Source organism: Bactrocera dorsalis, chromosome 5 (assembly GCF_023373825.1).
Source record: "Bactrocera dorsalis isolate Fly_Bdor chromosome 5, ASM2337382v1, whole genome shotgun sequence".
Taxonomy (NCBI): Eukaryota; Metazoa; Arthropoda; class Insecta; order Diptera; family Tephritidae; genus Bactrocera; species Bactrocera dorsalis.
The window spans coordinates 43489723-43513763 of record NC_064307.1 but is presented as its reverse complement, the minus strand read 5'-3'; the positions used below and the strand labels follow the sequence as shown (position 1 = coordinate 43513763).

General features: G+C 33.7%; 1 protein-coding gene across 8 annotated transcripts in view; it reads right to left on the bottom strand.

Annotated features, from left to right (window-relative positions):
* The window catches only part of LOC105229085 (serine/threonine-protein kinase mig-15), a 29001-nt gene extending 11716 nt beyond the window's left edge, over nucleotides 1-17285 (bottom strand). For 2 of the 8 annotated variants that reach the window (XM_049458713.1, XM_049458721.1), the window contains exons 1-9: nucleotides 16812-17285; nucleotides 16490-16732; nucleotides 16021-16418; nucleotides 15750-15953; nucleotides 15181-15201; nucleotides 12722-13050; nucleotides 11506-11671; nucleotides 7761-8831; nucleotides 972-1097 (exon numbers count right to left, since the gene is read on the bottom strand). In XM_049458713.1, the coding sequence (XP_049314670.1) occupies nucleotides 972-1097; nucleotides 7761-8831; nucleotides 11506-11671; nucleotides 12722-13050; nucleotides 15181-15201; nucleotides 15750-15953; nucleotides 16021-16418; nucleotides 16490-16732; nucleotides 16812-17214 (2961 nt within the window). In that variant the 5' untranslated portion in view covers nucleotides 17215-17285. The remainder of the gene's footprint in view (nucleotides 1-971; nucleotides 1098-7760; nucleotides 8832-11505; nucleotides 11672-12721; nucleotides 13051-15180; nucleotides 15202-15749; nucleotides 15954-16020; nucleotides 16419-16489; nucleotides 16733-16811) is intronic. The other 6 variants (XM_049458714.1, XM_049458718.1, XM_049458719.1 and 3 more) reach the window with 6 other exon arrangements.
* Nucleotides 17286-24041: the final 6756 nt, after the last annotated feature.

Genomic DNA, 24041 nt, shown 5'->3' with positions numbered 1-24041 from the left:
GAAATGTCAGATTATTGATTATTATTACTGTTTCTGCAAAATTGATTTATTTTTAAATCAAATCTGAATGAATAATTCGTTTGTGCGCCAAAATGTAGACAACATTTTTTGCTAATTTAGAAAAACATAAAAGAAATAACTGAAATTTTATAATTATTATTACTTTCCTAAATTTTATTTATTTTTAAATTAAATGTGAATGGCTAATTTGTTTGTTCGCCAAAATGTAGGCAACATTTTTTTGCTATTTTGTAAAAAGTTATTTTACTGGTTAAAAACATGCCAGATTTTTGATTATTAATACTATTTTATATTTATTAAAAATTATTTAATATTTTAATATAGAAGAACGAGTAATCGTTTCCAAAAAGCGCTACTTGAAGGCAAAGTCTGATTTTTCGTTCAACTTGGCTTTGAAGCCAAATATGAAGATTTATTTATTGCATTGCACGTGACAAAATTAAAACCACGAAAGACATTATTGTCTCTGATTGATGTTTGTTACATTAAATAATTTTTTGTACGCTTGCTACCAGCATCTACATAACCTAAAAAATTCATTAGCTAATGTTTCAATAAATTTCAAACGTTATTACGTTGGGTTCGACGGAGTTGTTGATTAAAAAATCAAAATATGTTATGATTTCAAACGCATATAACTACATACATACGTACATACTACATATTATTATTTATATGTATTTGCATGTATGTACATATGTATATAAAAATATTTTTGTTAACGTTAACGCAATTATAGCTATATATGTAAATGAAGGCAACAAAACACAACAATATCTAACAACAATTGTAAATAAATGGGCATAACTTAAAATAGAAATAAAATGACGTACGCACGTTTAAATTCAAAATTTAACTAATAAATGATTAACTATAAAAAAAATATGATGTAAAATAATATGGCAAAATTTAAGTGGTAAAATACATAAGTCGTGAAACGCATTACTCACCTCCTCGCTAGATGATTTATCGTGACGCGGTGGTGTTGCCGGCGAGGCTTGACTGAGCAAGTCGGGTAAGACGCTGCTAGTGCGTGTGCCGGGAGTGCCGAGACCGCTATTTTCACTGCTACGATTCTGTATAACGCATGACGCATGAAGAAGAAGAAATTAAAAGCAGAATGCAATAAATATACAGTAGTTCATTAAACTCGATATTATTTTTTTGGAAATATTGAAACAATGATAATCACAGTCGATATTTATGTAAAATTACATATAAACGCATTATAACACATAATATAAGTAACAAATTAACGAGTATATATGAGTCTCACACACAATTCTTGTCTGTAAAATGTATATGAATGCCAATGAGTTACATTTATAAATACATACATACATGTACTTGCTTACGAAAATGAAATAAATTGATGTTATTTAATTTTTTTGCAGTGTTTGCTTTTTTAGAGTTAAAGAATTTTTATTTCAATAATATACATATTCTATATAAAAGGAAAATTAATGAAAAGTCAAATATTTGACGTTTTAAATTCGTTTCTAGGCATTTGGAAGTTGGTAAAAGTTTCGGGCAAGTAGCGCTTGCGACAAAATACGAAAATACTTTTTCGGCTACCCAACATATTTGAGAATCACAATGGGCCTCCTAAAGATCTAGGTGCATCGTCAAATAACCACTTTACCGACGACACTTTATTTGAGAACAGCAGCAGGTAAAAACACATTGTGGTATATTTAGAGCTTAATTTATTTTATTATTAAAATTTTTGCATTTATAGTATCGGACATGAGCCTTGAAACAAGTTTGATCGTAATTAATCAAAAATAAATAGCATGACTCTATCACTATAAGTATGTATGTATATCGTCGCCTAAAATGCGAAATAACGTAACAACACTTTTCATAAGTTTACAAGTGAAGAAAAAACGTTATAATAGAAACCACTCATATTCAAACAAAATGTGTATGATGTAGTGAATCTTAAGCAATAAAAAGCTCGATTTCAAATTGTTTGATGACACTTTGTTTTGCATTGTAGTGACGATATACTATGTATGTATAAGTAGCATGTTTAACAATGAACTAAAAATCTCTGAAGACCAATCAAATATTTTTGACTTTTCATTTTATGCCGAAACATTACTTTGGATCATATAATTGCAAATATTGACACGAAATAATTATAAAATATTGACTATATGCTTATAGTTAAAAATATATAGTATACAATATAAGTATGTATGTATATATCGATTTTAAATATTTTTTTACCGTAACCTCATTAGCATTCAGAGTCAATTGAAAAATTCAGTTCAAGTTGTTTTGGTTGTTTTGTTTTAACATAATTTAATTGATAAATTAGCGATAGTAGCTCAACAGTAAACCATACAGTTAATAATATTTAGTAAATAAGTATAAGCATATATAAGCGTTTGGTTAGAATGTAATGACAGCGCAGCAAAGGAATCGTATATGGTATTTTATTGAGAGATTAATGCATTTTTTTTTATTTTTATTAGATTACATTTTTACGAGGTAAGCACTGCAGATTATTGTACCCGATTTTATTATAAATTAGTAATTAGATTATTAAGTATTAATTGAAAGTTTGAAAAAAAAATATAATTATTTCAATTTAATTTAAAATGTGCAAGAGAAGTAATGATTTTATTAGTTACTTAAAAGTTAATTTTTTTAATTAATTTTTTACAACTTTAACTAGGTTATTTAGTGTCGTTTTGAAAATTTAAAAAAATTAAATTATTTTATATAAATTTATAAAAGACAAGAAATTTTATTTTTTATAAATTAGTTTAAAAGTAATTTAATTTTCGGACAATTTAAATTAGTTTATTGAGTCTCTAATTAAAACTTAAAAAAAAGATTTTGTTTATTTAAAACTTCAAAAGCCAGCAAAACATATATATTTTTTAATTATAATAATTTTTTAAATTAATTAATTCGCAATTTAATTTTTAGATAATTTTATTATTTATTAAAAAATTATTTTGTTTATTTATAACTTCAAAAATCTGTAAAATTATATTTTTTTCTTGTATAATTTTTTAAATTAAATTTTTGCATTATTAAAATAATAATAAAAAATATATATATTTTGTTTTTTTAAAACTTCAAAAACCAGTAAAATATTTATTTTTTAATTATTATAACTTTTTAAATTAATTTAATATTCAGACAATTTAATTAATAATTAAAAAAATTATTTTGTTTATTTAAAACTTCAAAAACCTGAAAAATTATATTTTTTAAATTGATATATTTTTTTAATTATATTCTTGCATTATTATTTCATATTAAAAATATACATGGGTTAACTCAGAGTTAAGGCGTGAGAGTAAAGCCAAATAATAGTATATGATAGAGTATTTTTTTACATGGGATGGTTTAGAAATGCTATGAAATTTCAATAAAATCTTAAAAATATTAGCATACTGTTAGGCAAACTCCAAAAAGTTAAGTATTGTTAGGAAATTTCGGCAAAATATTAAAACTTATTGTAATATTTTTTTTATTTTAATAAGGAACTAAATTGAATTTAAGCGAAGTGCATAAAAATATATAAAATATTTTTTTAAGTATTATATATGGTCCATTATTAATGTTACTTTGACTCAATGATAAACTATTTCGCCAAAGATTGGTTCGTGGGCGTTACTAATTTTATAATAAAAACATTAAAATAAAACGTAAACAAATGGTGGAGGCTCTTTTTCAGTAGTTTCATAAATGTGTAGACATTCGAGGTTAAGCATATTAATAATTGCAAGGTGTGATCAAAAAATAACCCAACTTTATGGATATATCGCAAAAAATAGTTCACTTTTTTGATATTCATTTAATTCTGTGCTAAAAAGCGTAAAATGCCCAAATCTTCAATTAAGGGGTTACATGGGTTTACGAGTTTCGGAAAATCGAATTTTTTAATTGTCTTATTGAATTCTACAACACCTTTAGAATTTTGTCTTAAATTTTCAAGTTAATCCGAGTTATAGTTTCGGAGATTCAGCCTTGAGAACTTGTGCGCTCCTTGTTAGCTAGGCTAAGTGCGCCGTCTTTAAACGCGGTTTCCTCGATACTGTGTTTTTGAAGTCCGTTGGCAAGATTTATCGAGAATTACTCAACCGATCTTCATGAAATTTTACACACGTCTTTGAGATACAATTCTTAAAGACTCGGACGATTAAAACTATTTGAAAAAATAAATAACGCGAAATTTTCATGGAAATTTTTCTTATTCTTTGTAAAAAATATCAGCCAAAAATAGAATTTTCAGTTTTTTTCTTCATCCAAGCTCTAAGTTAAGGTTTTAACTAAAACATATATTTTTTCACCTTAGATGATCCTGTAAGGAGTTATACTGCCAGCGCGAGCGCATCTTTTTTCAGAGGGGTCACCGGAAATGGCGTCGCAATTGCCGAGTTCAAAATAATTTTTTCCAAAATTTCAGAATTTCTTTCTTAATAGTGTATGTTTCTAACAATAAGAAATTCTAATCAAATATTTCATTTTTTATATGAGAAAAAACCCATGTAACCGCTTACATAAAGTAAGGTTGAAGTTAGTTGCGATCCAAAGAAGAAAAATGCGTCTTTTTAATGCTGCTTTCAATACATGTTGTATAATTTAAATTTAAGAGTCGGTTATTTTTGGGACACACTTCGTATTTATAAAAACTGCCAAAATAAATTTAGTTTAAGAAAGTGGAAATGCGACAAGCGTGTTAAGCTGCTAAAAAAATGTGTGCATTTTTAATATGAAAATGTATAGCTAGGCCTATTGCCATATACACAAACATACATATTCAGAAAGTCATTTTATATAATAATACCATATAATATGATATACAACTTTACTTAAGCCTATAACATATAATTAATTCATTCATACTAAAACATACATACATACATATATTTAAGCGTGCAATAATTATTTTCGATATTCTTTCAATTGGTGATTTTTGATTTTTCTGTTTGTTTAATTTTTAATGAAATTTGACATTCAATGAAAAATGTTAATTACTCTTCAATGCATTTGATTACTGAATACATATAATTATTATTGGAATTAATGTGGTAGTAGGTGCTAGTAAGCATAATTATGACTTATTATTTATTAATCTGTAGCAATACAAGTATTTATCAATTTGTTAGCTATGTTTTATATACAAGTAGTAGAGTACAGTCAAGCGTTTAGTAGTTTAATTTCTATGAGTTTCTGCCGCCGATAAATAGTTTAAAATGGTGCAATGCATGAATACATGGTTCCATACCCCAGGAGAAATGTACAGTCAAAGGAAAGAGGCCGGGAATTGAACACAATTTTTTTTGTTTATTAAAAAACAAAACCAAATTGTACACCGTCTATCTACTAAGTACCTATACGAAATTGAACTCTATTTAAAAAAAAAGATATTAGTATACTTTTAGGCGTATTCAAAAACGTTAAGATTTGAATTTAAGGGGGTTCATTATCCACTTTTATGCCATAAAAAACCGTTTTTCTTTGTATATTTTTTTGTAGAGGCATTTTGATTGACAAATGAACAAAAAAAAATATTTATTTCCAGAATTTAAAGTATGTACTTTAATAATACTAATTTACAGTAATTTTTCGAGAGGTTGTTTTTTTTGTTTTGCTAATTTTAATAAAAAAAAAAGCACCCACAGACCTCTTAATACATTTGCGATTAATGTTATAGTAATGTAATTAATTTTTCCTTCAGATTTGTTGAGCTGTGTATATCCGAAAAACGTGTCTGGCAGTGAGACAAACTTTTTCCACAAAATTATTTCTGATCCAAAAACCATAAAAACTATTATTCCTATGTATGAGTATAGGTAATTATCAAAAGACTAGTCAACATTTTGATTTCTGACAGAAAGGCGACTTCAAAAAGTAAATTTTTGTGAATTTTTGTGAAAAATTTCAAATTATTGTGAAAAATTTCAAACATCAACGTGGCTTAAAGAGTCGAAATTATTATCAAACTTTTTTTCCTTCGAACATTTCCGGCCAAATATATCTAAAAAAGTGGGCAAATAATAGTAAGACTTAATTTGTCAAAATATTTTTTTCTAGGTTGGTATGACAGTAAGTGACATCTGTGATATACATATGTCACATCAAAATAACCATTAGTGTTTGGTATACGTTTATCTTTCTGAAGTTCGAATGTACCTTCGGTAATTTTTGCGATGAGTGAAATTATTCAAAAAAGAATTTACTCTAATTTTTGTGAGCGGAATCATATTTCTAGCTCCGAAACATTTATAATGTTATAAAAGGCTTTCGGTGATAAGAAGAAGTGTTTTTGATTGGTACAAATTATTCAAAGAGAGTCCAGAACGCCTTGACGACGAAGTAGGTCCAGGTCAGAGATTTTACTGGCATCGGAAGGACCACTGAAAGCCACTTTGAATAATCATTTGGGCCCAATGGCGGATCCAGTGTAGAATTTTGTGGGGAACCTTATAATTTTGTACTTGCAAGTAATTTTTTTTGGAATTCACAAATGGTTCGAAAATGGTTTTGTGTTCGACTAATATAAACACGCTCAACTGCAAGTTACATTCAGATTTTAACTAAGAAATCGAGTCTTAAAATATTTAGCATACTTTTATGCGCTGTTTTAAATAACAATTTATTCGTAGCAGCTACAAAAATAGTTTTTAGTTTAAATTTATTAAAAATATAGGTTTTTGGTAACAAAATTAAAAAATTAAATTAAATTAAAAAAACTAAAAAAAAAAAATTAAATTAAAAAAAATAAAAAAAAATTAAATAAAAAAAATAAGTTTCAAAAAATATATATCTTTTTTAATTTTTTTATCAAAAAACCAAATTTTTTAATAACTTTAAACAAAAAACTATTTTTGTATAACAACTACGAAAAAATTGTTATATAAAATTGCGCATAAAAGTATGCTATTTTTTTTAATATTTTTTCACATTTTTAGGCCGCAGAAAAAATATCTTTACCGTCATTTCATACCTCCTTACAAAAAAATATGCACTTCAAACTAAGGCAAAACTTTATAAACCTTTAGTGGCCTTCTTTCAGCCGCCACCAAGCATTTTTTACGGTTTCACTTACCAAAACCTACAAATTAACCAGGTTTAGGCACAAAGTACTGTCAAATTGTCAGTAAAACATTTATAAGCAGTTGTTAGCAGTCCGTTAAACCCTACAATACAAGCATTAACAAAAGCATACAAATAAAGTATATGTAAGTATATGTTAAACCATACCAAACAAAAAGACAAATATATATTTAAACTACCAAAAACCAAAATAACTTTAAAGAACTTAATAAAATATACAAAATACATATGAACGCATGTAAATGAGTAAAAAGCAAACTGACAAATTGTTGATTTCTTTAGCCGAGCTGCAAAGGTTAAGAATTCACATACACGAAGAGAAGGAGAGAGTGAAAGAAAACTAGCGTGGAAATGCGGAGCACAATGTAAAAGCATAGAAATATGTTCTGGCACGCCTGTTGCCAGGTTAAATAAGAAGAAACAACTTGCAAAGGTACCAAATGGCACGCCGGTTACGCAGCCTTTGCGCACGCGTGTTGGTTATTTGCGAGAACTGCCGTTAGTGGACAATAGACACATAAAGGATGATACATTCGACTTTCTCGATGCGACTAGTATTGAACAATTTGGTCACAGGTTCACAAATTGCTAGTTTTTAATTTGTGTGAGTGTTTGTGTGTGTGTGTGTGAGAGAGAGAGAGAGTATGTGTGTTTACCTGCTGCTGTTGTATTAGTTGCGCCAGGAATGACTGCTGTCTAGCTGCGGAGTTTTGCAAAACAATTACCGATTCTGTCTTTTCGCGTCTGGGTCGCGGCGTCAAATTATTCAGCCAGCCCGATTTGTCGGCTTGCGGCTGCGCTGCGCATACCGAAGCGCTATTACTACCATTGGCATTATTGTTATTGTTGGGCTTATTGGCACTTGTAGTGCTGTTTGACTTTGGTGTCGTTTGCTGTGGTTGCGCTGTTGGCGCTTGTTGCTGCTTGGCAGCATTGGAAGCACTATTGGCTGTTGTTGTTGCTGCTGCTGCTGTGGTGGAAGTAGTAGTCGTCACACTAGTGGTAATGCTATTCTTATCCTTTGGCTTATTGTCGTTGGACGTCGTAGTTTCGTTCTTATTATTATTATTGTTGTTGTTGTATATGCTGCCGCGTGGTAGCATGACGCTGGCGCGTTGTGCCTGCACCAATTGGGGTGAACTCAGATTACTGCTGTTGCCCAGCACGGCCGAGTAGCGTTTCATCTGCGGAAAGAAGTCGGAATTCTCACGCCTAAAGCTGCGCATAAAATTCGGCAATTTCGAATCGGACTCCTGTCGCTTGTGCACCAGCTGTTGCGGTTGCGCCTTCTGTGCGCCTGCGTTAGCGCTACTGCTCATTTGATTGGGTTTTTGTGCGCTTGCGCTGGTGCTGCTGCTACTGCTAGCGCTGCCGCTTTGACCGCTACGTGGTTGCGGCGTTGGCTGTTGGCTTTCTTTGGTTCCTTTTAGCGGCTGGAAGCCTTGTGGCACAGGTGGTGGCTGTTGTTGTTGTTGCAGTTTAGTTGTGGGCGGTGATTGGTGATGTGAATTGCGGCGCATCATTTCGGAGACGCTACTGCGATGCAGCAGCTTTTGTTCGGCTTTCAGTGTGCTCGAATTGGAAATGGCAGTGGCGGCGCCGCCTTCACGATTCGGAAAGAACTTCTCAATGTCCCATTCGCGCATGAGTACAGCTTCATCTTTGGTCGGTCGATTGGCACAAGTGGTGGAGGCAGACTTTTGGATTTTATTTTGATTTTCGAGTTTCTGTGTGAGATTTCAGTTTGGTTTGTGACTTTTTTTTGGCACATAAAAACTCATTCTTAAACACGACTTAAGCAAGACTGATGAAATATATGTATAGTGATAGAGATAGTGGTTGGGTGGAGGGCGGTAGAGTGGGACTGGATAGTTGGTGAACAGGAGTTTTGGCGATATTTGTTAAGTGTGGCAAACTTTTTCATGAATTTTCGCTTTTATCTTGAATTTTGGCAATTTTCGCAGGGACGCGGCGCGCAGGAAGTATGAGTATTGGTTTTTTTTATTTGACATTTTGCTATGGTTTGATGAAATAGTGTTTTATGTATATATGTATATATTATATATATATATAATATGTATGTAGATAACATACCGACTTATTTACAAAAGTGTGTGCATTCGTTTCTGCGAGCATATTTGTAAATATATATTTTATAGAGTATATATGTATGCGTGCATTAAGTATGCATTTGGGATTATAACAGTGCATGGTAGCACACATATGTAAATTATACGCCGGCGTTCTGGGCGGTTGCAACACATATTTATTTTTATGTACTTGAAATGCGAATGTAATTAGTTTACCGAAAATGCAGTTATTTATATAGAATATATCCTTCGGGATTTTTATACAACTCTGAATTTTTGAACAAAAAATATATATATATGTTTGAAATAAATAAAAATGTGTTAAATTAACAGTTATGTTGTAGTAAATTACAGTAAAGCAAAGTTAAAATAGTAAAAGAGAAAAAAAAAATCATTTTTTTTTTTCAAAGTAAAATTCACGAAAAATATTTGCACAATTTGAAGTATTTTATAAAAAATGAGTAAACATGTAAATTAGGCAGACACTGCACAGCTGGCCCATTGCGTACATAGCAGCAGCAATAGGTTACTTGCATTGGAAAATTAACGTATACTTTAAAAGTAAGTAGTTGTTGTTGTAGATAAATACGTTTAAAAAAGTATTAAAATTATTATTAGAACTAATTACAAACTAAAATATATAAGAATTTGTTAAACAGAAGTAATTTGCATATATAACGGGTGATCCAAGTAGAGGTACTCTTTTTAATAACCTTTATTTGACAGATCACGCAGTCAAGCCTCATGTTATTTTTGTTTAGTATTGTTTGGCATTCCATCATGGAAAGGCTTACGTCCGAACAAGATGTTCAACTTTATTCCGAAAATTCACGTTTTGTAAAAAATGTATTTCGCGCGATTCGCTCAACTTATGGTCAACATGATCGGCCTACTGAGCGTATTATTCGCAATATCATCACCCATCTCGAGACTCAACCTTCATTATTGGATTATATTCTACCGAACAGACCACGTCCAGCACACAATTAAGAAAATATAGCAGCCGTAGCTGAGTATACACGAAGACAACGGTTTAGTGTGGTTTGTGAGCCGGTGAAAGCAGTGGTCCATATTTCTTCAAAAATGATGACGGTGAGAACGTAACCGTCAATGGCGACTGTTATCGCGCCATGATAACCGACTATTTGATGCCTGAAATTGAAGCTCGTGATCTTGGCGACATTTGGTTTAAACAAGACGATGCCACTTCTCATATATCGCATCAATTAGTGTATTTATTGAGAGTACACTTCGGTGAGCAGATAATTTCACGTTTCGGGAAAGTCGATTGGCTACCAAGATCGTGTGATATCACACCGTTAGACTTTTTCCTGCGAGGACATGTAAAGTCGAAAAGCCTATGCGTACAAGCCTGCTTCAATTTAGGCTTCGAAATGCTCGAACGAGTCATCGAAAATGGAACTTAACGGATGGACTATCTGAGACGTAGCCGCGGCTAACATTTGAAAGAACTGATCTTCAAAAAATAAATAACAAAAACTTTTTTTCGAATGACAATAAACACTCCCCTTTAAATTTGAAGTTTCTTTGTCTTTTCTTTAAAAAAGTAGGGTACCTCGAAATGGATCACCCTTTATATAAATATGTCTTTATATATGTTTTCGCAGTTTATAGTTTATATATCAAATAATAGGTGTGAAACGTCTACGGTATTTTTTACTTTGCGCACGCGCAGGCGCATCGGGTCAGTTGTTTGCATACGAAATTTCGGGTTTATCTTACAATTTTACAGTAAGAACCACAACCACTTGTTTATTGCTAAATAAAATTTGTTGCTATTGTTGTTTTCGTTGTGAAATGCAAAAATTAATATTATAATAATAACTTGGTAAAATTAAACAATCATAAATTGTACAGATTAGGTCTTCGTCAAACGTTTGTTGTTGTTATTATTATTATTATTAAATTATTAAAGTATATAAATATCAAAAATTTGCTAACACAGTTTACACACCAACAACCCTAAAGCGCTTTACCATAGAGTAAATACGTATATAATTTACAGTAATAATTACAATAATAATAATAAAGAGTTTTAGTTTAAATTTTCAGCTTAGAATTTGCTTAAGCTTAGTCTGGTCTCGCTAAGCTAGTACTGCTAGAAGCAAATTTCGCACTAACGATTTTCGACAACAAAGTTTCAATCGAAAAAATCACCAATTTTTCACCACAACTCTCAAAAAGTAACTAATTATGCTATTTTTTAAACGCTAGTTGCATAACTTATTTGTATACTAAGCATAACGGTATTGAAAATGTTAAAGTAATGCAATATTGATGACTGACTTACCCTCTTCATGATCAGTGTACGATCGCCAGCTTGATCGTCGTCATCGGGTGTGGGTGGCAATGGGCGATTTGGTGGTCCGCCACCGCTGCTGCTGCCATGGCTGATTGGTGTTGTCGTTGGGTCCTCGGCAACGGGTCCATGTCCAGGCCTATATGAAAATTCAGGACTGTACCATAAAAAAAATACACAAAAAACCAAAAAGCGAAGGGAGCGAATCGGCGGTGAAAGAAATACGCGATATTAAACGTAAAAATGATGGCGATAAAATTTATAAAAATTAAATTAAATTGAATTCAAACAGAATATTGAAATATATAAAGTGTGATGAAGAAGAAGTAGAAGAAAATATAACAAAATTCTTATTAGTTTGCAACACAATTGTGTGTAGATGAGATATCAAATGAATGCATACTATGTGGTTTGGAAATCAAAGATTTTGAAAGCAATAAAATTCAAAAATATATTAAAAATGTATGGCGATGGTGATTTTGATAAATTTACAGTAATTTTCTGACAACTGCAATAAATTGTACTAACAGTGATTTTAATTTAATTTTTTTTTTTTTCAAATTAAATATTTTTTTAATTTTATTTTTTTTATAAATTTAATTTTTAATTAATTTAATTTTCGGTAATTTTTAAAATAATTTTTTTAGTTTTTTTCTTTTTTTAATTTCGAACATTATTTTACGCTAAATCAACTAAAAAGAATTTTACTAATTTTGATTTTAATTTAGTTTATTTTTTCAAATTAAATATTTTTTTGTTTAATTAATTTTTTTTTTGTTTTATGTAATTATTATTTTTTTACTTAATAAAAATTAAAAATTTTGATTTTATTTAAATTTATTTATTTTTTCAAATTAAATATTTTATCTGTTATTTTTATTTAATTAATTATGTTTTTAATGCAATTTTACTTCATTTGTATTTTCTGTACTTTTTTAAATAAATTCAATTTTTTAATAAATTTTATTAATTTTATTTTCTGTTTTTTAATAATTTATTTTAGTCTGTTTCTCGACACTTTGTTATACAACTTCTGAGTCCCGATTACATTTTACGATATACATACGTAAAAATATGAGCCTTAACACTTAAGTCTACTTAAGCTACTTTAGTACGTTGCCAAGGCAATATTTTCTTTTCCGAAAGTTCCCACCCTCGTAAAAACTTTACTTTTGCACATATAAATTTAAATTTTTTTTCTACTTACAGTGGCTTTGGTGGATCACTGGCCAACAGCGTGCCATCGTTGCGTCCACGTTCGTTGGGTTCATCCGGCTCGCTATCCGTATCGCTGCTATCCAGCGGATCTAGTGGATTTATTGGCTGCACGTGATGATGATTATTGGATAACGGCGGTACGGCTGGTGCCGATTTCATCTGTGCTGATGATGACGGTGGCACCGATTGGCGATTATTACGTGGTGGCGCCTCCGGTTGGGCCTGCTGTTGTAATTGTGACTGTCCGAAAGCGGTTTGCGGTTGCGGCTGTTGAGAGACGCCCAATTCATTAAGTTGTGCTGCTATCATGTCCAAATCCTAGTTTTTTGTTTATTTGTTTTTTTTTGTTTTATGGTGGATTTGGGTATATGATGGTGCAGTTATTTTGGTTTTCAAAAGGTTGTGGTGGTTTGGTGATGTGATAATATACATATTGGAAGATTTTCGGTACGATTACGATTGTTGACGTGTACAGGTGGTGAATTTTTTTGTTTTGTTTTGTTTTTGAACGATGATAAAACAATTAACCAATTCAATTGAGACATTTCGTTTTGGTGAAAAAATTGTGAAAAATAGTAAAAGTAGAATTAGAGTGGTTATCAAAAAATACTTTACTCTACTAATTTCTGGTAATCGGGGGATGCAGTTAGAAGCAAATAATTTAAAAAAAAAAACGAAATTAAGGTTATGTTGAACAAAGCTATTATTATGATTAGTTTTTGTTACCTTATCGTTATGAATAATGTTGCGCATGCAAATTTTGATTTTTTTGTTTGGAAAAGGGTAGTAATAAGCTTGGAAAGCATTAAAGCGGCAATAAGTATGTTCTTGACTATAAACTCATATCGACTTCTGTTCATTTAAAATGAAATTTGTATGGCAGATATATGCTTTAGTGGTTCCCTCTAAACAATATATGTTCTGAGATTGAACCATTGTTTTCGACAATAACATACGCCAAACTTCGGGAGGATAAAATTCCAGATCGAAAACTCAAAAACTGATATTAATATACTCGCATATATACAACCAAACGGAGATGGCTAAATCGACTCAGCTCATCATGTTCATATTTTATAACCGCCTCCGATGTTTTCTTATGGGTTTTAGTAACTTCGAAACAATCTTAATACACCCTATGTGGGATTAGATTTATCTTTACTTTCTAATTTTTTATTCGGTGGGTAATGGCGGTTGGGCAAACACCGACACTACATGACCTCACTTTTCAAAGAAATAAGGTTCAAAGTAAACAGAGAAAGATGGCTGGCGCAACACTCTAAACATTTATACTGATGGCTCGAAAATGGAGGATGGAGTTGGTGTGAGAATAATATTAAGCATAAGACAATCTTTTAAGTTGCCGGACCACTGCAGCTTTCAAGCTGAGGTCTTTGCTATTGCGAAAGCAGCAGTGCTGGCCTCTAATGCATCTGCAGGCAGTTCCAGAGTAAACACTACGTAGATGTTGACAAGCCAAACAGCAATCAAGGCAGTAACCTCGTATCGCATATCGGCCAAAAGTGCCTTGAGAAGCAGGGCAGCAATGGAAAGTGTTGGCATAAGTAAGCTGCTTCACTTCTGCAGTGGAAAGTGTTGCCAGAAGCGCAGGAATCCTAAATGATGACTACTTCTTTTGGCCCCAGAAACTGAACTCCATCAGGTATCGCAAAAGATATTGAATTTATATAAAAAATATTAGACTATCCTCAACAGTTTGCTATATATTACTTTGTTTCTTAAGAGCAGTCCAACTTCTGAACGATACGTACTTAAGCGACTTCAAGTTAATGAAGGTGAAAACAGGATTATGAAGGCGTGAGTAAACCTACTTATAAATCTACATCGATCATTCCTATACGCATAGTCAAATATAAAAACCGTTATTTTTAATGTTAGCACAACGAATATGTAAATTAGAAGCTCCAAAACAATTTTTAAGCGAATTACAAAAATAAAAGTTTTGTTAAAAGATCATTAATTAAATTAAAAACTTAGCTTGCATATTAAATCAGCATCACAGATTATTTACGCAATGGTTAGGCAACTGCTACAAAAAAAATTGACATCCATTCCAAGAGCTGTGTATGAATGCGCGCATTTAGCGGGAGGTAACCACTCTAATGATCTACTAGTACCAAGCGATTTATAACCAAAAAATAGTTAGGGCCTTACGTGCAATGTTGTAGCATTATAAGGGTTAAAAGGTTAAACTGTTATAAAACTAAAAGGCTTGTGGCACCTCCTTTGGTTATACATATATATATAATACATATGGGTTGAACATATAAATGCGTTGAATATTAAATGATGAATATTAGATAATAAAAACAAAAAAATCTCAAAATACATGAAACATATATACTAATTCGTGAATCGCAATGTTAAATTTTAGTGTGTTTTTCTGTGTATGAATGAATGAAGTAAAACGAAAATGGGGAAACATACCTCAGGTCTCCTTGGTGGCAACTGTTTGGTGTTTCATGATGAATGACGTAAATGAAAGGCGTGTACGTTGTGTTCATAGTTTTCATGTCAAGTGTTTATTATAAGAGTAAATATATATGAGTTTCCAATGATGCAGAGACAACAACAGTTTGGACATCGTTGATTGAATGTAGAGTAGAGGACGGGCAACATACATAGCATTTGATACCAAAATAATGTAATTGTTTTCATTTTCATTTTCATTTTGGTTTTGGTTTTTATTTTTATGTTTATTCGGTTCCGTAGCCAAAGCAAAAAACAAACATGTACGACAACGGGGTACAACGGAAAACATGAAAATAAAAATGCAAATGTAAAAACAAAATGTTTTTATACAACATTCTTTGTGGAAAACACTATTTACAGGACTATTATATTTTGTAGTAATGTATAATAAAATTAATTCCTTTTTGGGTATAAAAGCTTTTCGGGTTACTAAACAAACAGCAACAACTATTTTACTGGCTGAACATATTAATATGTATGTATGTTTGTATATGAAGATGACATGCATGATCTATTGTACATACCGATGGTTTGAAATTATTTTGCGAATTGCGCTGTTGTTGTTGTGGCGTTTGAGCACTGAGTTCTGAGCTTTTCGGAGTTGGTGGTAATGGTCGATTGGCATGTGGTGGATTTGCAAGCGGTGGATCGGGCACCACAATAACGCGTTGCGGCAAAGCCGGACGCGATGGTGGACCGGGCTCTTCGATTTGTTGCCGTTGCTCACGCTGTAAATAGTTGTAAGCAACAAAACAATAAGTTTGCAAATATTTCATATATATTATATAAACATACCGATTGTGGTTTCTGGTTGCGATTAGCTTGCGGCAGCTGAGCTTGAGCCTGAGCCTGTGCCTGGGCTTGTGCAGCTGCAGCGGCCGCAGCCATTTTCTGCTGTTGCTGTTGCTCGGCAGCGTTACGTCCCTCTTGTATCTGTTGGAAATTGCGTCGTAGGGTGTCACCGCCTGGTGCCTGTATGATGGAGCTGGGCTCACCAGCAATTTGCGGCTCATCATCATCATTATCCGAACCGGAATAGTGAAAGTCATCGCGATCTTTCTCCTGCTTTCGTTTTTTGCAACGATCGATGTGATCCTTCAAGTGTATTCGCACCTGACGATCTGTAGGCTGATCCTTGATAAATGGATTCTTTAGTAATTGCTCTGTGTAAGGCCGCTGATGGTAGTCTTTCACTGTAATATAAACACAAAAAAAGTGTGGAAAATTAAATAAAAATTGGCTGATGTAAGGCGCCGCAGCTTACCAAGAACGGTGTCAATGAATCCGTGAAATTTCTTCGACCACTTTTTCGATTTTAGACGTGGCGGTGAGTTGCGTGGAATTAAGAATAGTGCACGCATCGGATGTAAGTCACACAAAGGTGGCTGGCATTCAGCCATTTCCAATGCGGTTATACCCAACGACCACAAATCCGAACGGTTGTCGTATGTGGCCTCCGGATTTTCTTCACAGGCAATAACTTCAGGTGCCATCCAGTATGGCGTGCCTGCAGACAAACAGCAAATATAATTACATTATATATTTATTAGAAAAATATAAACTATAATATAAATAAATTGCCATACCTATGAATGTGTTTCGTCGTCCTATCGTGCGATCCAATTGTGCTGATACACCAAAGTCGACTAGCTTAACCTCGGCATTGTCTGTTAGCAACACATTTTGTCCCTTGATATCACGATGTATAACTTTATTTGTGTGCAAATAGCTGAGACCACGCAATATTTCACGACAAATATACGCAATCCATTCCTCCTTGAGGCTCTGTCCCTTTGTCGTTTTGACAAGATCGGTTACGGAGCCGGCACCACAATACTCCATCACCAGCCATAATTGATCGTCTTTGCCCGGTGGAGATTTCTTTATAAAAGCGCCATAATAAGTTGCAATATTGCGATGATTTGAGTATTTTTTAAGCACATTGATTTCTAATTTAATTTCTTCCTCTTCATCTTCGGTGACATCCATCACCTTTATGGCAGCCAATTGACCAGTTTTCGTATGGCGACCCTAAAAAGGTAAAAGTAAACATTAATTATGTTATTAAATGGGTTAAAAGACATGGTAGATACTACAATATATGCAAGAATGCTAGTTTATTCTTAGAATAAGCGAGTCGTCTTAAAATTTTGTGTATCAGTACCCTTATTTTAACTGAAATTTCTGCGTAAAAATAACCGAATGAAGGCCATGTGAGCTTAATGTAGTTCGTATTACAATTATTTTGAAACCAAAACTCGTATAACCTTACTTTTTGGAAGTTATCAATGAACTTGACAACAAATAATCTCGATCCCACGGTAGTCGGGTCTAAGTAACCGGAACGGACCGGTTTTTTATGCGCTATAGGACTGTCAACTCGGCAAAATTCTACTACTACAACAACAATAACAAAAATCGCCAACTGAGCTCACCTAATTCTTGAATTCTTATCATATATTCGAAAAGTTCAAAAATCAAAGCACTGGTTAGTTTCGAAGCAAAACCAGCTCGTAGGAACAGTAAGATGTTCCCACGACAGTCGGGTCTACGTAACCGGAACGGACCCGGTCAAGGACTGTCAACCCGGCAGAGTTCTGCCGTTACAACAACAACAGTAAGAAGATCTACTTAAAAATACACTGTCGCCATTATAAGACATACAACCAACAAGTATATAAGACGAAGTGACTTACAAACATAGAAATAAAGAGATCTTCATTAAGGCCGTCGCCGATTCTTATTGATCTCTGCTGATGTAGTGGATGTCTTAATATCATCTATTAGCTATAAAGAACGGGTTGATTTGTGAGACCCGCATCAATATCGCTATATAACATCTGGACTCTTGTAACAAGTTATAATGCTCTAAATTAGACTCGATTCAGACACATTCAATGCCTACTTTGTAACTTTCCTTTAACCTTTAATTCAAACCTGGCGAACTGACATGTTTTTGGCATATACCGTTTGTTTACATTGACAAAAACAATGCACCAAACACTTTTGATGAATGCTGTGGCTACAAAAACAACAATAACAATCTGTTTGACCCAGCTTGTCAACTCCAGACGAATGCAGGAAGTAGGAGTGGGCGATGCTCGGTCAAACAGACAACATACATATACACATATGTTTGTACTATACATACATACACATGCATATTTCTTTCTATCAATCAAATTTAGTTTGAATTAGAAGGTCAATTATCGATTAGTGGCCGAGTTGCTTAATGGACGTGTATGTGAGCATGCCTGTGTGTGTGTAAGTATTTTGGTGTGATGTTTTTATCAGTCGACCATTCACTTAAGAGCAATCTCCTCTTATTTAACGACATTATTATGGCTGTTGTTGCAGTTGTTGTTGTCGAATGTTTTCATCAACTGGCAGCCAGAGTCATTGAATCTCGTCTCATTGTCTCCGCTCCAAGACTATTCACAAGCGCGCGTTTGCGTGCCAGCATCTATGTGCACTTAGTTGCATAGTACATACATACAAATAGTACATAGAGCTCACACATCAGGCGAATGTGTGTGTGTGTGTCTGAAAGTGTGACTGCTGCTTTGTACTATCTTGAACTTTTACAAGGAGTGCAAGTACGCTGGGAGTCGACACACTGTCAGCTTTTTTTCCTCAACTCAATACAAAACATGTCGTACACACATGCACACATACATACACACAAATATGCTTATAAAATGCACATTTATAGTATAACTGCAATAAATACACACTTGTGAGCGCATAGAAGTGCATAAGCATTATAGTTAGTACCAGCTTAAGTCAGTCAGTGCAAATGCGCATTGACGAGCTTCCAACCACGCGACGCCGCCGCTGCGTCTTCTAGTTCCGTCAGGCGGACCAAAGTAAAAGAGTCCACAAGCTTCGAATGTATAAATGACTGAATGATTAAACAAACAAAGCAAAGTTGAGAAAGAGCAAAAAGCAAACGTGAAAAATAAACAATAGAGAATGTTATTTATAAATCTAAAAAAAATATAAAAATGAAATAGAAGCAAGAAAAAATGTTAACTTCGGTTGGAGCGAAGCTATAATACCCTTCACATACATACAACTTCCTTTCGATCAGTTTGTATGGCAGCTATATGTTATAGTAGTCCGATCCGAACAATTTCTTCGGTGATTATACCGTTGCTTCGTATAATAAGCCATGCAAAATTCCATAAAGATGGCTTGTCAAATTAAAAAGTTTCCCATACAAGTACTTGATTCCGATTATTCGGCGGTTCCGACGAAAATTAACAGTTTCATGGGGATAGAAAGATAGACGGACATACTCGTCATGCCGGTCATTTTCAATATATACTTTATAGGGTCTCCGAAGATTCTTTCTGGGTGTTACATACTTCGTGGCAAACTTAATATACCCTGTACAGGGTATAAACAAGTGTAAAAGGTATAAGCAAAAAAAGTGCATGAGCGTTAAGTATTCGAACTATGCTATGCGCTCATATGCAATTGATGCTGTTGTGCTGGCTGGCGGCGATGCATAGTGGATGACTGCAGCCATAAATGGTCAAAAATAAAATTATTGGCTGACATTAATCTCAATACAGCTTAAAGAATGCGGTGGAATAAATCGGACTTTTAAGAAATACTTCAATTGGAAATAAAGGTTTCAGTATTTAGACAAAGTTTATCTTCACTTTAGCTTTTTTCGAATCGCCCCTACTCTGCGCGCTATAATTGCGTTATCTTCAATGCTTCCAAGTTTTGTTTTACAAATTTTATACCAGATTTACGATTGTGACAAACTAGTCTCAAAAATGAATATATAATTTTTTTGGATTTTTATAACAAACAGCTTATGTCTAGCTCTACTCTCTGATTATATAAATAAAATAAAAGTTAAAAGTTTTCTATACATCTCAAGAACAAGTGAAAGAAGTCAAATTTGCTGTCTTATGGCTTTTCTTTTTGATTATACCAGTAGTCTGTGTGATTAATACCAGTTGTGTGTTCGATTTATCCAAAATTTCGATAAAAATGCTCTTCTCTTTGATTATACCAGTTTATGCGATTTATACCAGCCTATATGATTTATACCAGCTGTGTGTGTGTATCCCAGATTTGTGATATGTTTGGAATAAAGTGCTTTTCTCTTTGATTCAACCTGTCTATGTGGTTTATACCAGTCTATGTGATTTATACCAGTTGTGTATTTTATTTATCCAAGATTTGGGTAAAATTTTTCTTCTTTTTGATTATATCAGTCTATGTCATTTAATCCAGTCTTAGTGATTTATACCTGTTGTGCGTTCGATTTATCCAAGATTTGCATGAAAATGTTGGGAGTTTATATTTAGCGTTAAACTTTTTATTTTGCTTTGAGATATAGAAAATAATTACTTCAAAAGCAACACTGAAAAAGCTTACTAAATAAAAAAGATTTATATGTGATAAAATCCCTGCCAAAATTAAATGCTGAAACTGGCTTTGATTATCTAAGTATGTCAACGACTGATAAACTCTTCGAAGAAATTAATAAAATGATATTGCGGCACCAACTAAACACAATTCGAGATGTTGCTGATAAGAAAACTCAATTGGTACAACTCATATCGATAAGAAGTATTGTCATAGGAGCATCACTAAACGGAAGATTCCTAAAGAGTGCTGAGATACAGTGTTATTATTGAGGTATGCTGATATATGTTGAAGAAAAAGTCAAAATTTGTAGATAAAAAGTCGTCGTAAGTTGTTACGACTACTTCAAATGAAGAAGTGGTTGGTAGAGGAGTTGGTTCTCTCCGCAATTCCCCCCGTGAATCCGCGCCTGTATACAACTAATAGGGTCTCCGACGTTTCTTTCTAGGTGTTAGAAGCTCTGTAGGAAACTTAACATACAATGTTCCGGGTATAAGCTGAGCGTGGTTATATTTTCCTTTTTCATATACCTTAAGTCACATTAAATCAAAAAGTCACAAATTGCAATAAAAACAAACAATTTTTATTAAATTTCATTTTATCTGCAATTGTTGTGGAAACGATACACAGTGACGCCGTGAATGCAGCTGATGCAGCGCAGCGCCGTAGTGTTGAACGGGTGTGGCTGGACACGCTGATGGCAATAAATATACTACAATAACGTTGCATCGAATGATTTCTGAATTGGTCGCGATCTACAATTTACATATAGATACATACATATATGTATGTACATATATACATACATATGCGCATATACATATGTATATGTATATAAGCATGCTTTGCGTGTGCTTGTGTGCAATCAAATGCACCGAAAACAGAAAAAATAACAAACATTAACACATACAAAGCTATAAAGTGGCTGATATGTGCTGAAAGTGTTTGTGCGCCCGCATGCATGCCGCAATATGTGTTCGATTGTGTGTCAACCTTGATATGCGGTTACCAGAAATAATGTTTACGCTTCGCACAGAATTAATGCGCTGCGACTGCGCTTCGTTGTGAGCTTTTAAAGTCACTGCACTTTCGTGCCTCCAACTATGGACAACGCATGGCCATTTTTGTTGTTGTACGTGCGTCTTCCCGCCGCCGCATACTAGTGTTCCTGCATGGAAATTCGTCTGTCTGTCTCTACGCGTCTTTGTATTATTTCGATATCCGGTTTGATTATTAAATGAATTGTCAACAATAGCGGAGTCATTGTGGCCTTTGCCATGCATCAGCGCCAAGCTTACAGCAAATACGGCGGAAAGTGGCGAGATTAGCGTCAAAAACGGCAATGCCATCAACGCTACCTCGCGGCAAATAGTCGAACAAAGCAAATTAAATAATATCATAATAATTAACTAAATATTCTGAAATACCTAATTGTTTACATTAATTTAGCTATGCTGTATGAGGAAATGTATCAAAAGCTCAAAAAGTTTAGAAAGCTTTGCAGCCTGATCCACTATTTAATTAACGTTAAAATGGTGTGATATTTTTTTCTCTCTAAAGTAAAACGAAAAAAAGTGATTGCCACCATTCGACTGAAATGAAATCATAAACGAAACTGATGGCTCTAACGAACAAGACCAAACCCAATAAGCTAGATAATGTGTCCAAAACTTTACTTTAGCAAACTTTCCCAGCTAAAGCAGAATTAGCCGACAACTTGTTTTTGTAACAGCATAAAACATTTCCTCAAGTAGGGTTGCTAAAGTGAGAGTTCTCGACGGGATACAAATTCTGATCATCCTCGATTATAGATCCCATACCGTAGGACTGATTTATCCGTTGTAGGTATATGTATCCGAGGCTGTTTTTTCATTGGGGGAGTTTTTTTACGTGGGTCCCAAACCCAACGCACAAGACTGGGGAGGGATGGTTTACCTTCTCACATCAGCTCACCTTCAAACGGATGTTCTTTGGCTACCCAGAGGATAAGTGGTCTAAGACCGGAAGTCATGAGCTGCTTGAGCCATATGTATGTAAAGGGTCGTTTCTGGCCATTCTTAAGTTCAATGGTGCTCAGAGAACTTTCCTCACTTGCGTGAACTTCTACACATGACTCCATCCTTCTATGGAACGATGAGCTGTACGAGTTATACTACGACATTGACACGTGAATATTAAAACCTTTTTGCTCGGCACTTTCTTAATCTCATTACCCCCTTTCTGAATTGGTGGTCACTTTAAGCGATTTGGTAGTTAGGTCATAAGGAGAACATTATGATTAACTATATTCATGAAAATTTATACTCGGAACTGTTCCGAGTTTAAAATTTTTTTTTGTTCTTTGGTATCGCTTAAATGTCGAGCATATTAAGAGGTTATGCCATTTTGGGATTGTCATATTTAAACACACAATTTTACGGATCTAAAAATATTAGCAGAATAGTGAAAAAATCTCTACCTAATTTTGATATAGCAGAACCATTCGAAGTGGCAGAGTCCTCGTCTAGCACGTACAATTTGTACACAGGTCGACAAAAATCGCTCTGAACTCTTCCCAACGGTGCCGACTGGTAATAGATAGCACAGTATCACGATGATAGCGGGGACGGACTGATGACAGTTTTGAGTTGGGAGGTATCTAGTTAAAGTCTGACTTCTTAGTTTGGTTGATCCTCAATAGTACATCATTCACATAAGAAGTCTCACTATAATTGGGGTACAAAAAATGGCTGGATCGAATCGTCATGCTATGCAGGCCGAGGATCAGCCTGATTAGGGGTCCTGTTGCTGTTGTTGTTGTAGCGGCAGAAATCTACCGAATTGAGAGTACTTGACCGGATAAAAATCCGGTTCAGTGCCGGCTGCGTAGAACCGACTGCCGTGGGAACGGGACTGGGGCCCTCAAATAGCCTAGTCTCAAACGGACTTACGGATACCTAGCGTTCTCCGTATTATTATAGCCTTACTTATGTCACGAGGCTAGGTGTAAGCAGATCTACATTCTCTACACTCGTGGGTCCGAACCATAACCAAATAAACAAAAATATATAAACAAAAAGGTCCGCATCTCCTGGATACCGGAGCGAGATAGTTGATAGCAACACAAGTTCGAAGATAACCGGCACTAAGGTAGGAGCTAAGTTTGGTTTAGATGCAAGGGCTGTCGGCTGTCATTAATCCTTGAGCTGAGGCTACATCTAGTATGTCTTCCGTCTCTGTTCCCATCTTAAAGAACATAAACATTGTTCAATGTCTTCAAAAACTACCAGCTATTTTGATTACAAATCATCGTCATACTCCAGTCTTCAAACTACCGAAGTGACAACCATTGGGCAGTAACATGGGAAATCGTAGAACTCATTAATAAGTATGTATGTACATATGTATATCATATGAAGAGACAACGAAATAATAGTCGCGAAAAGACA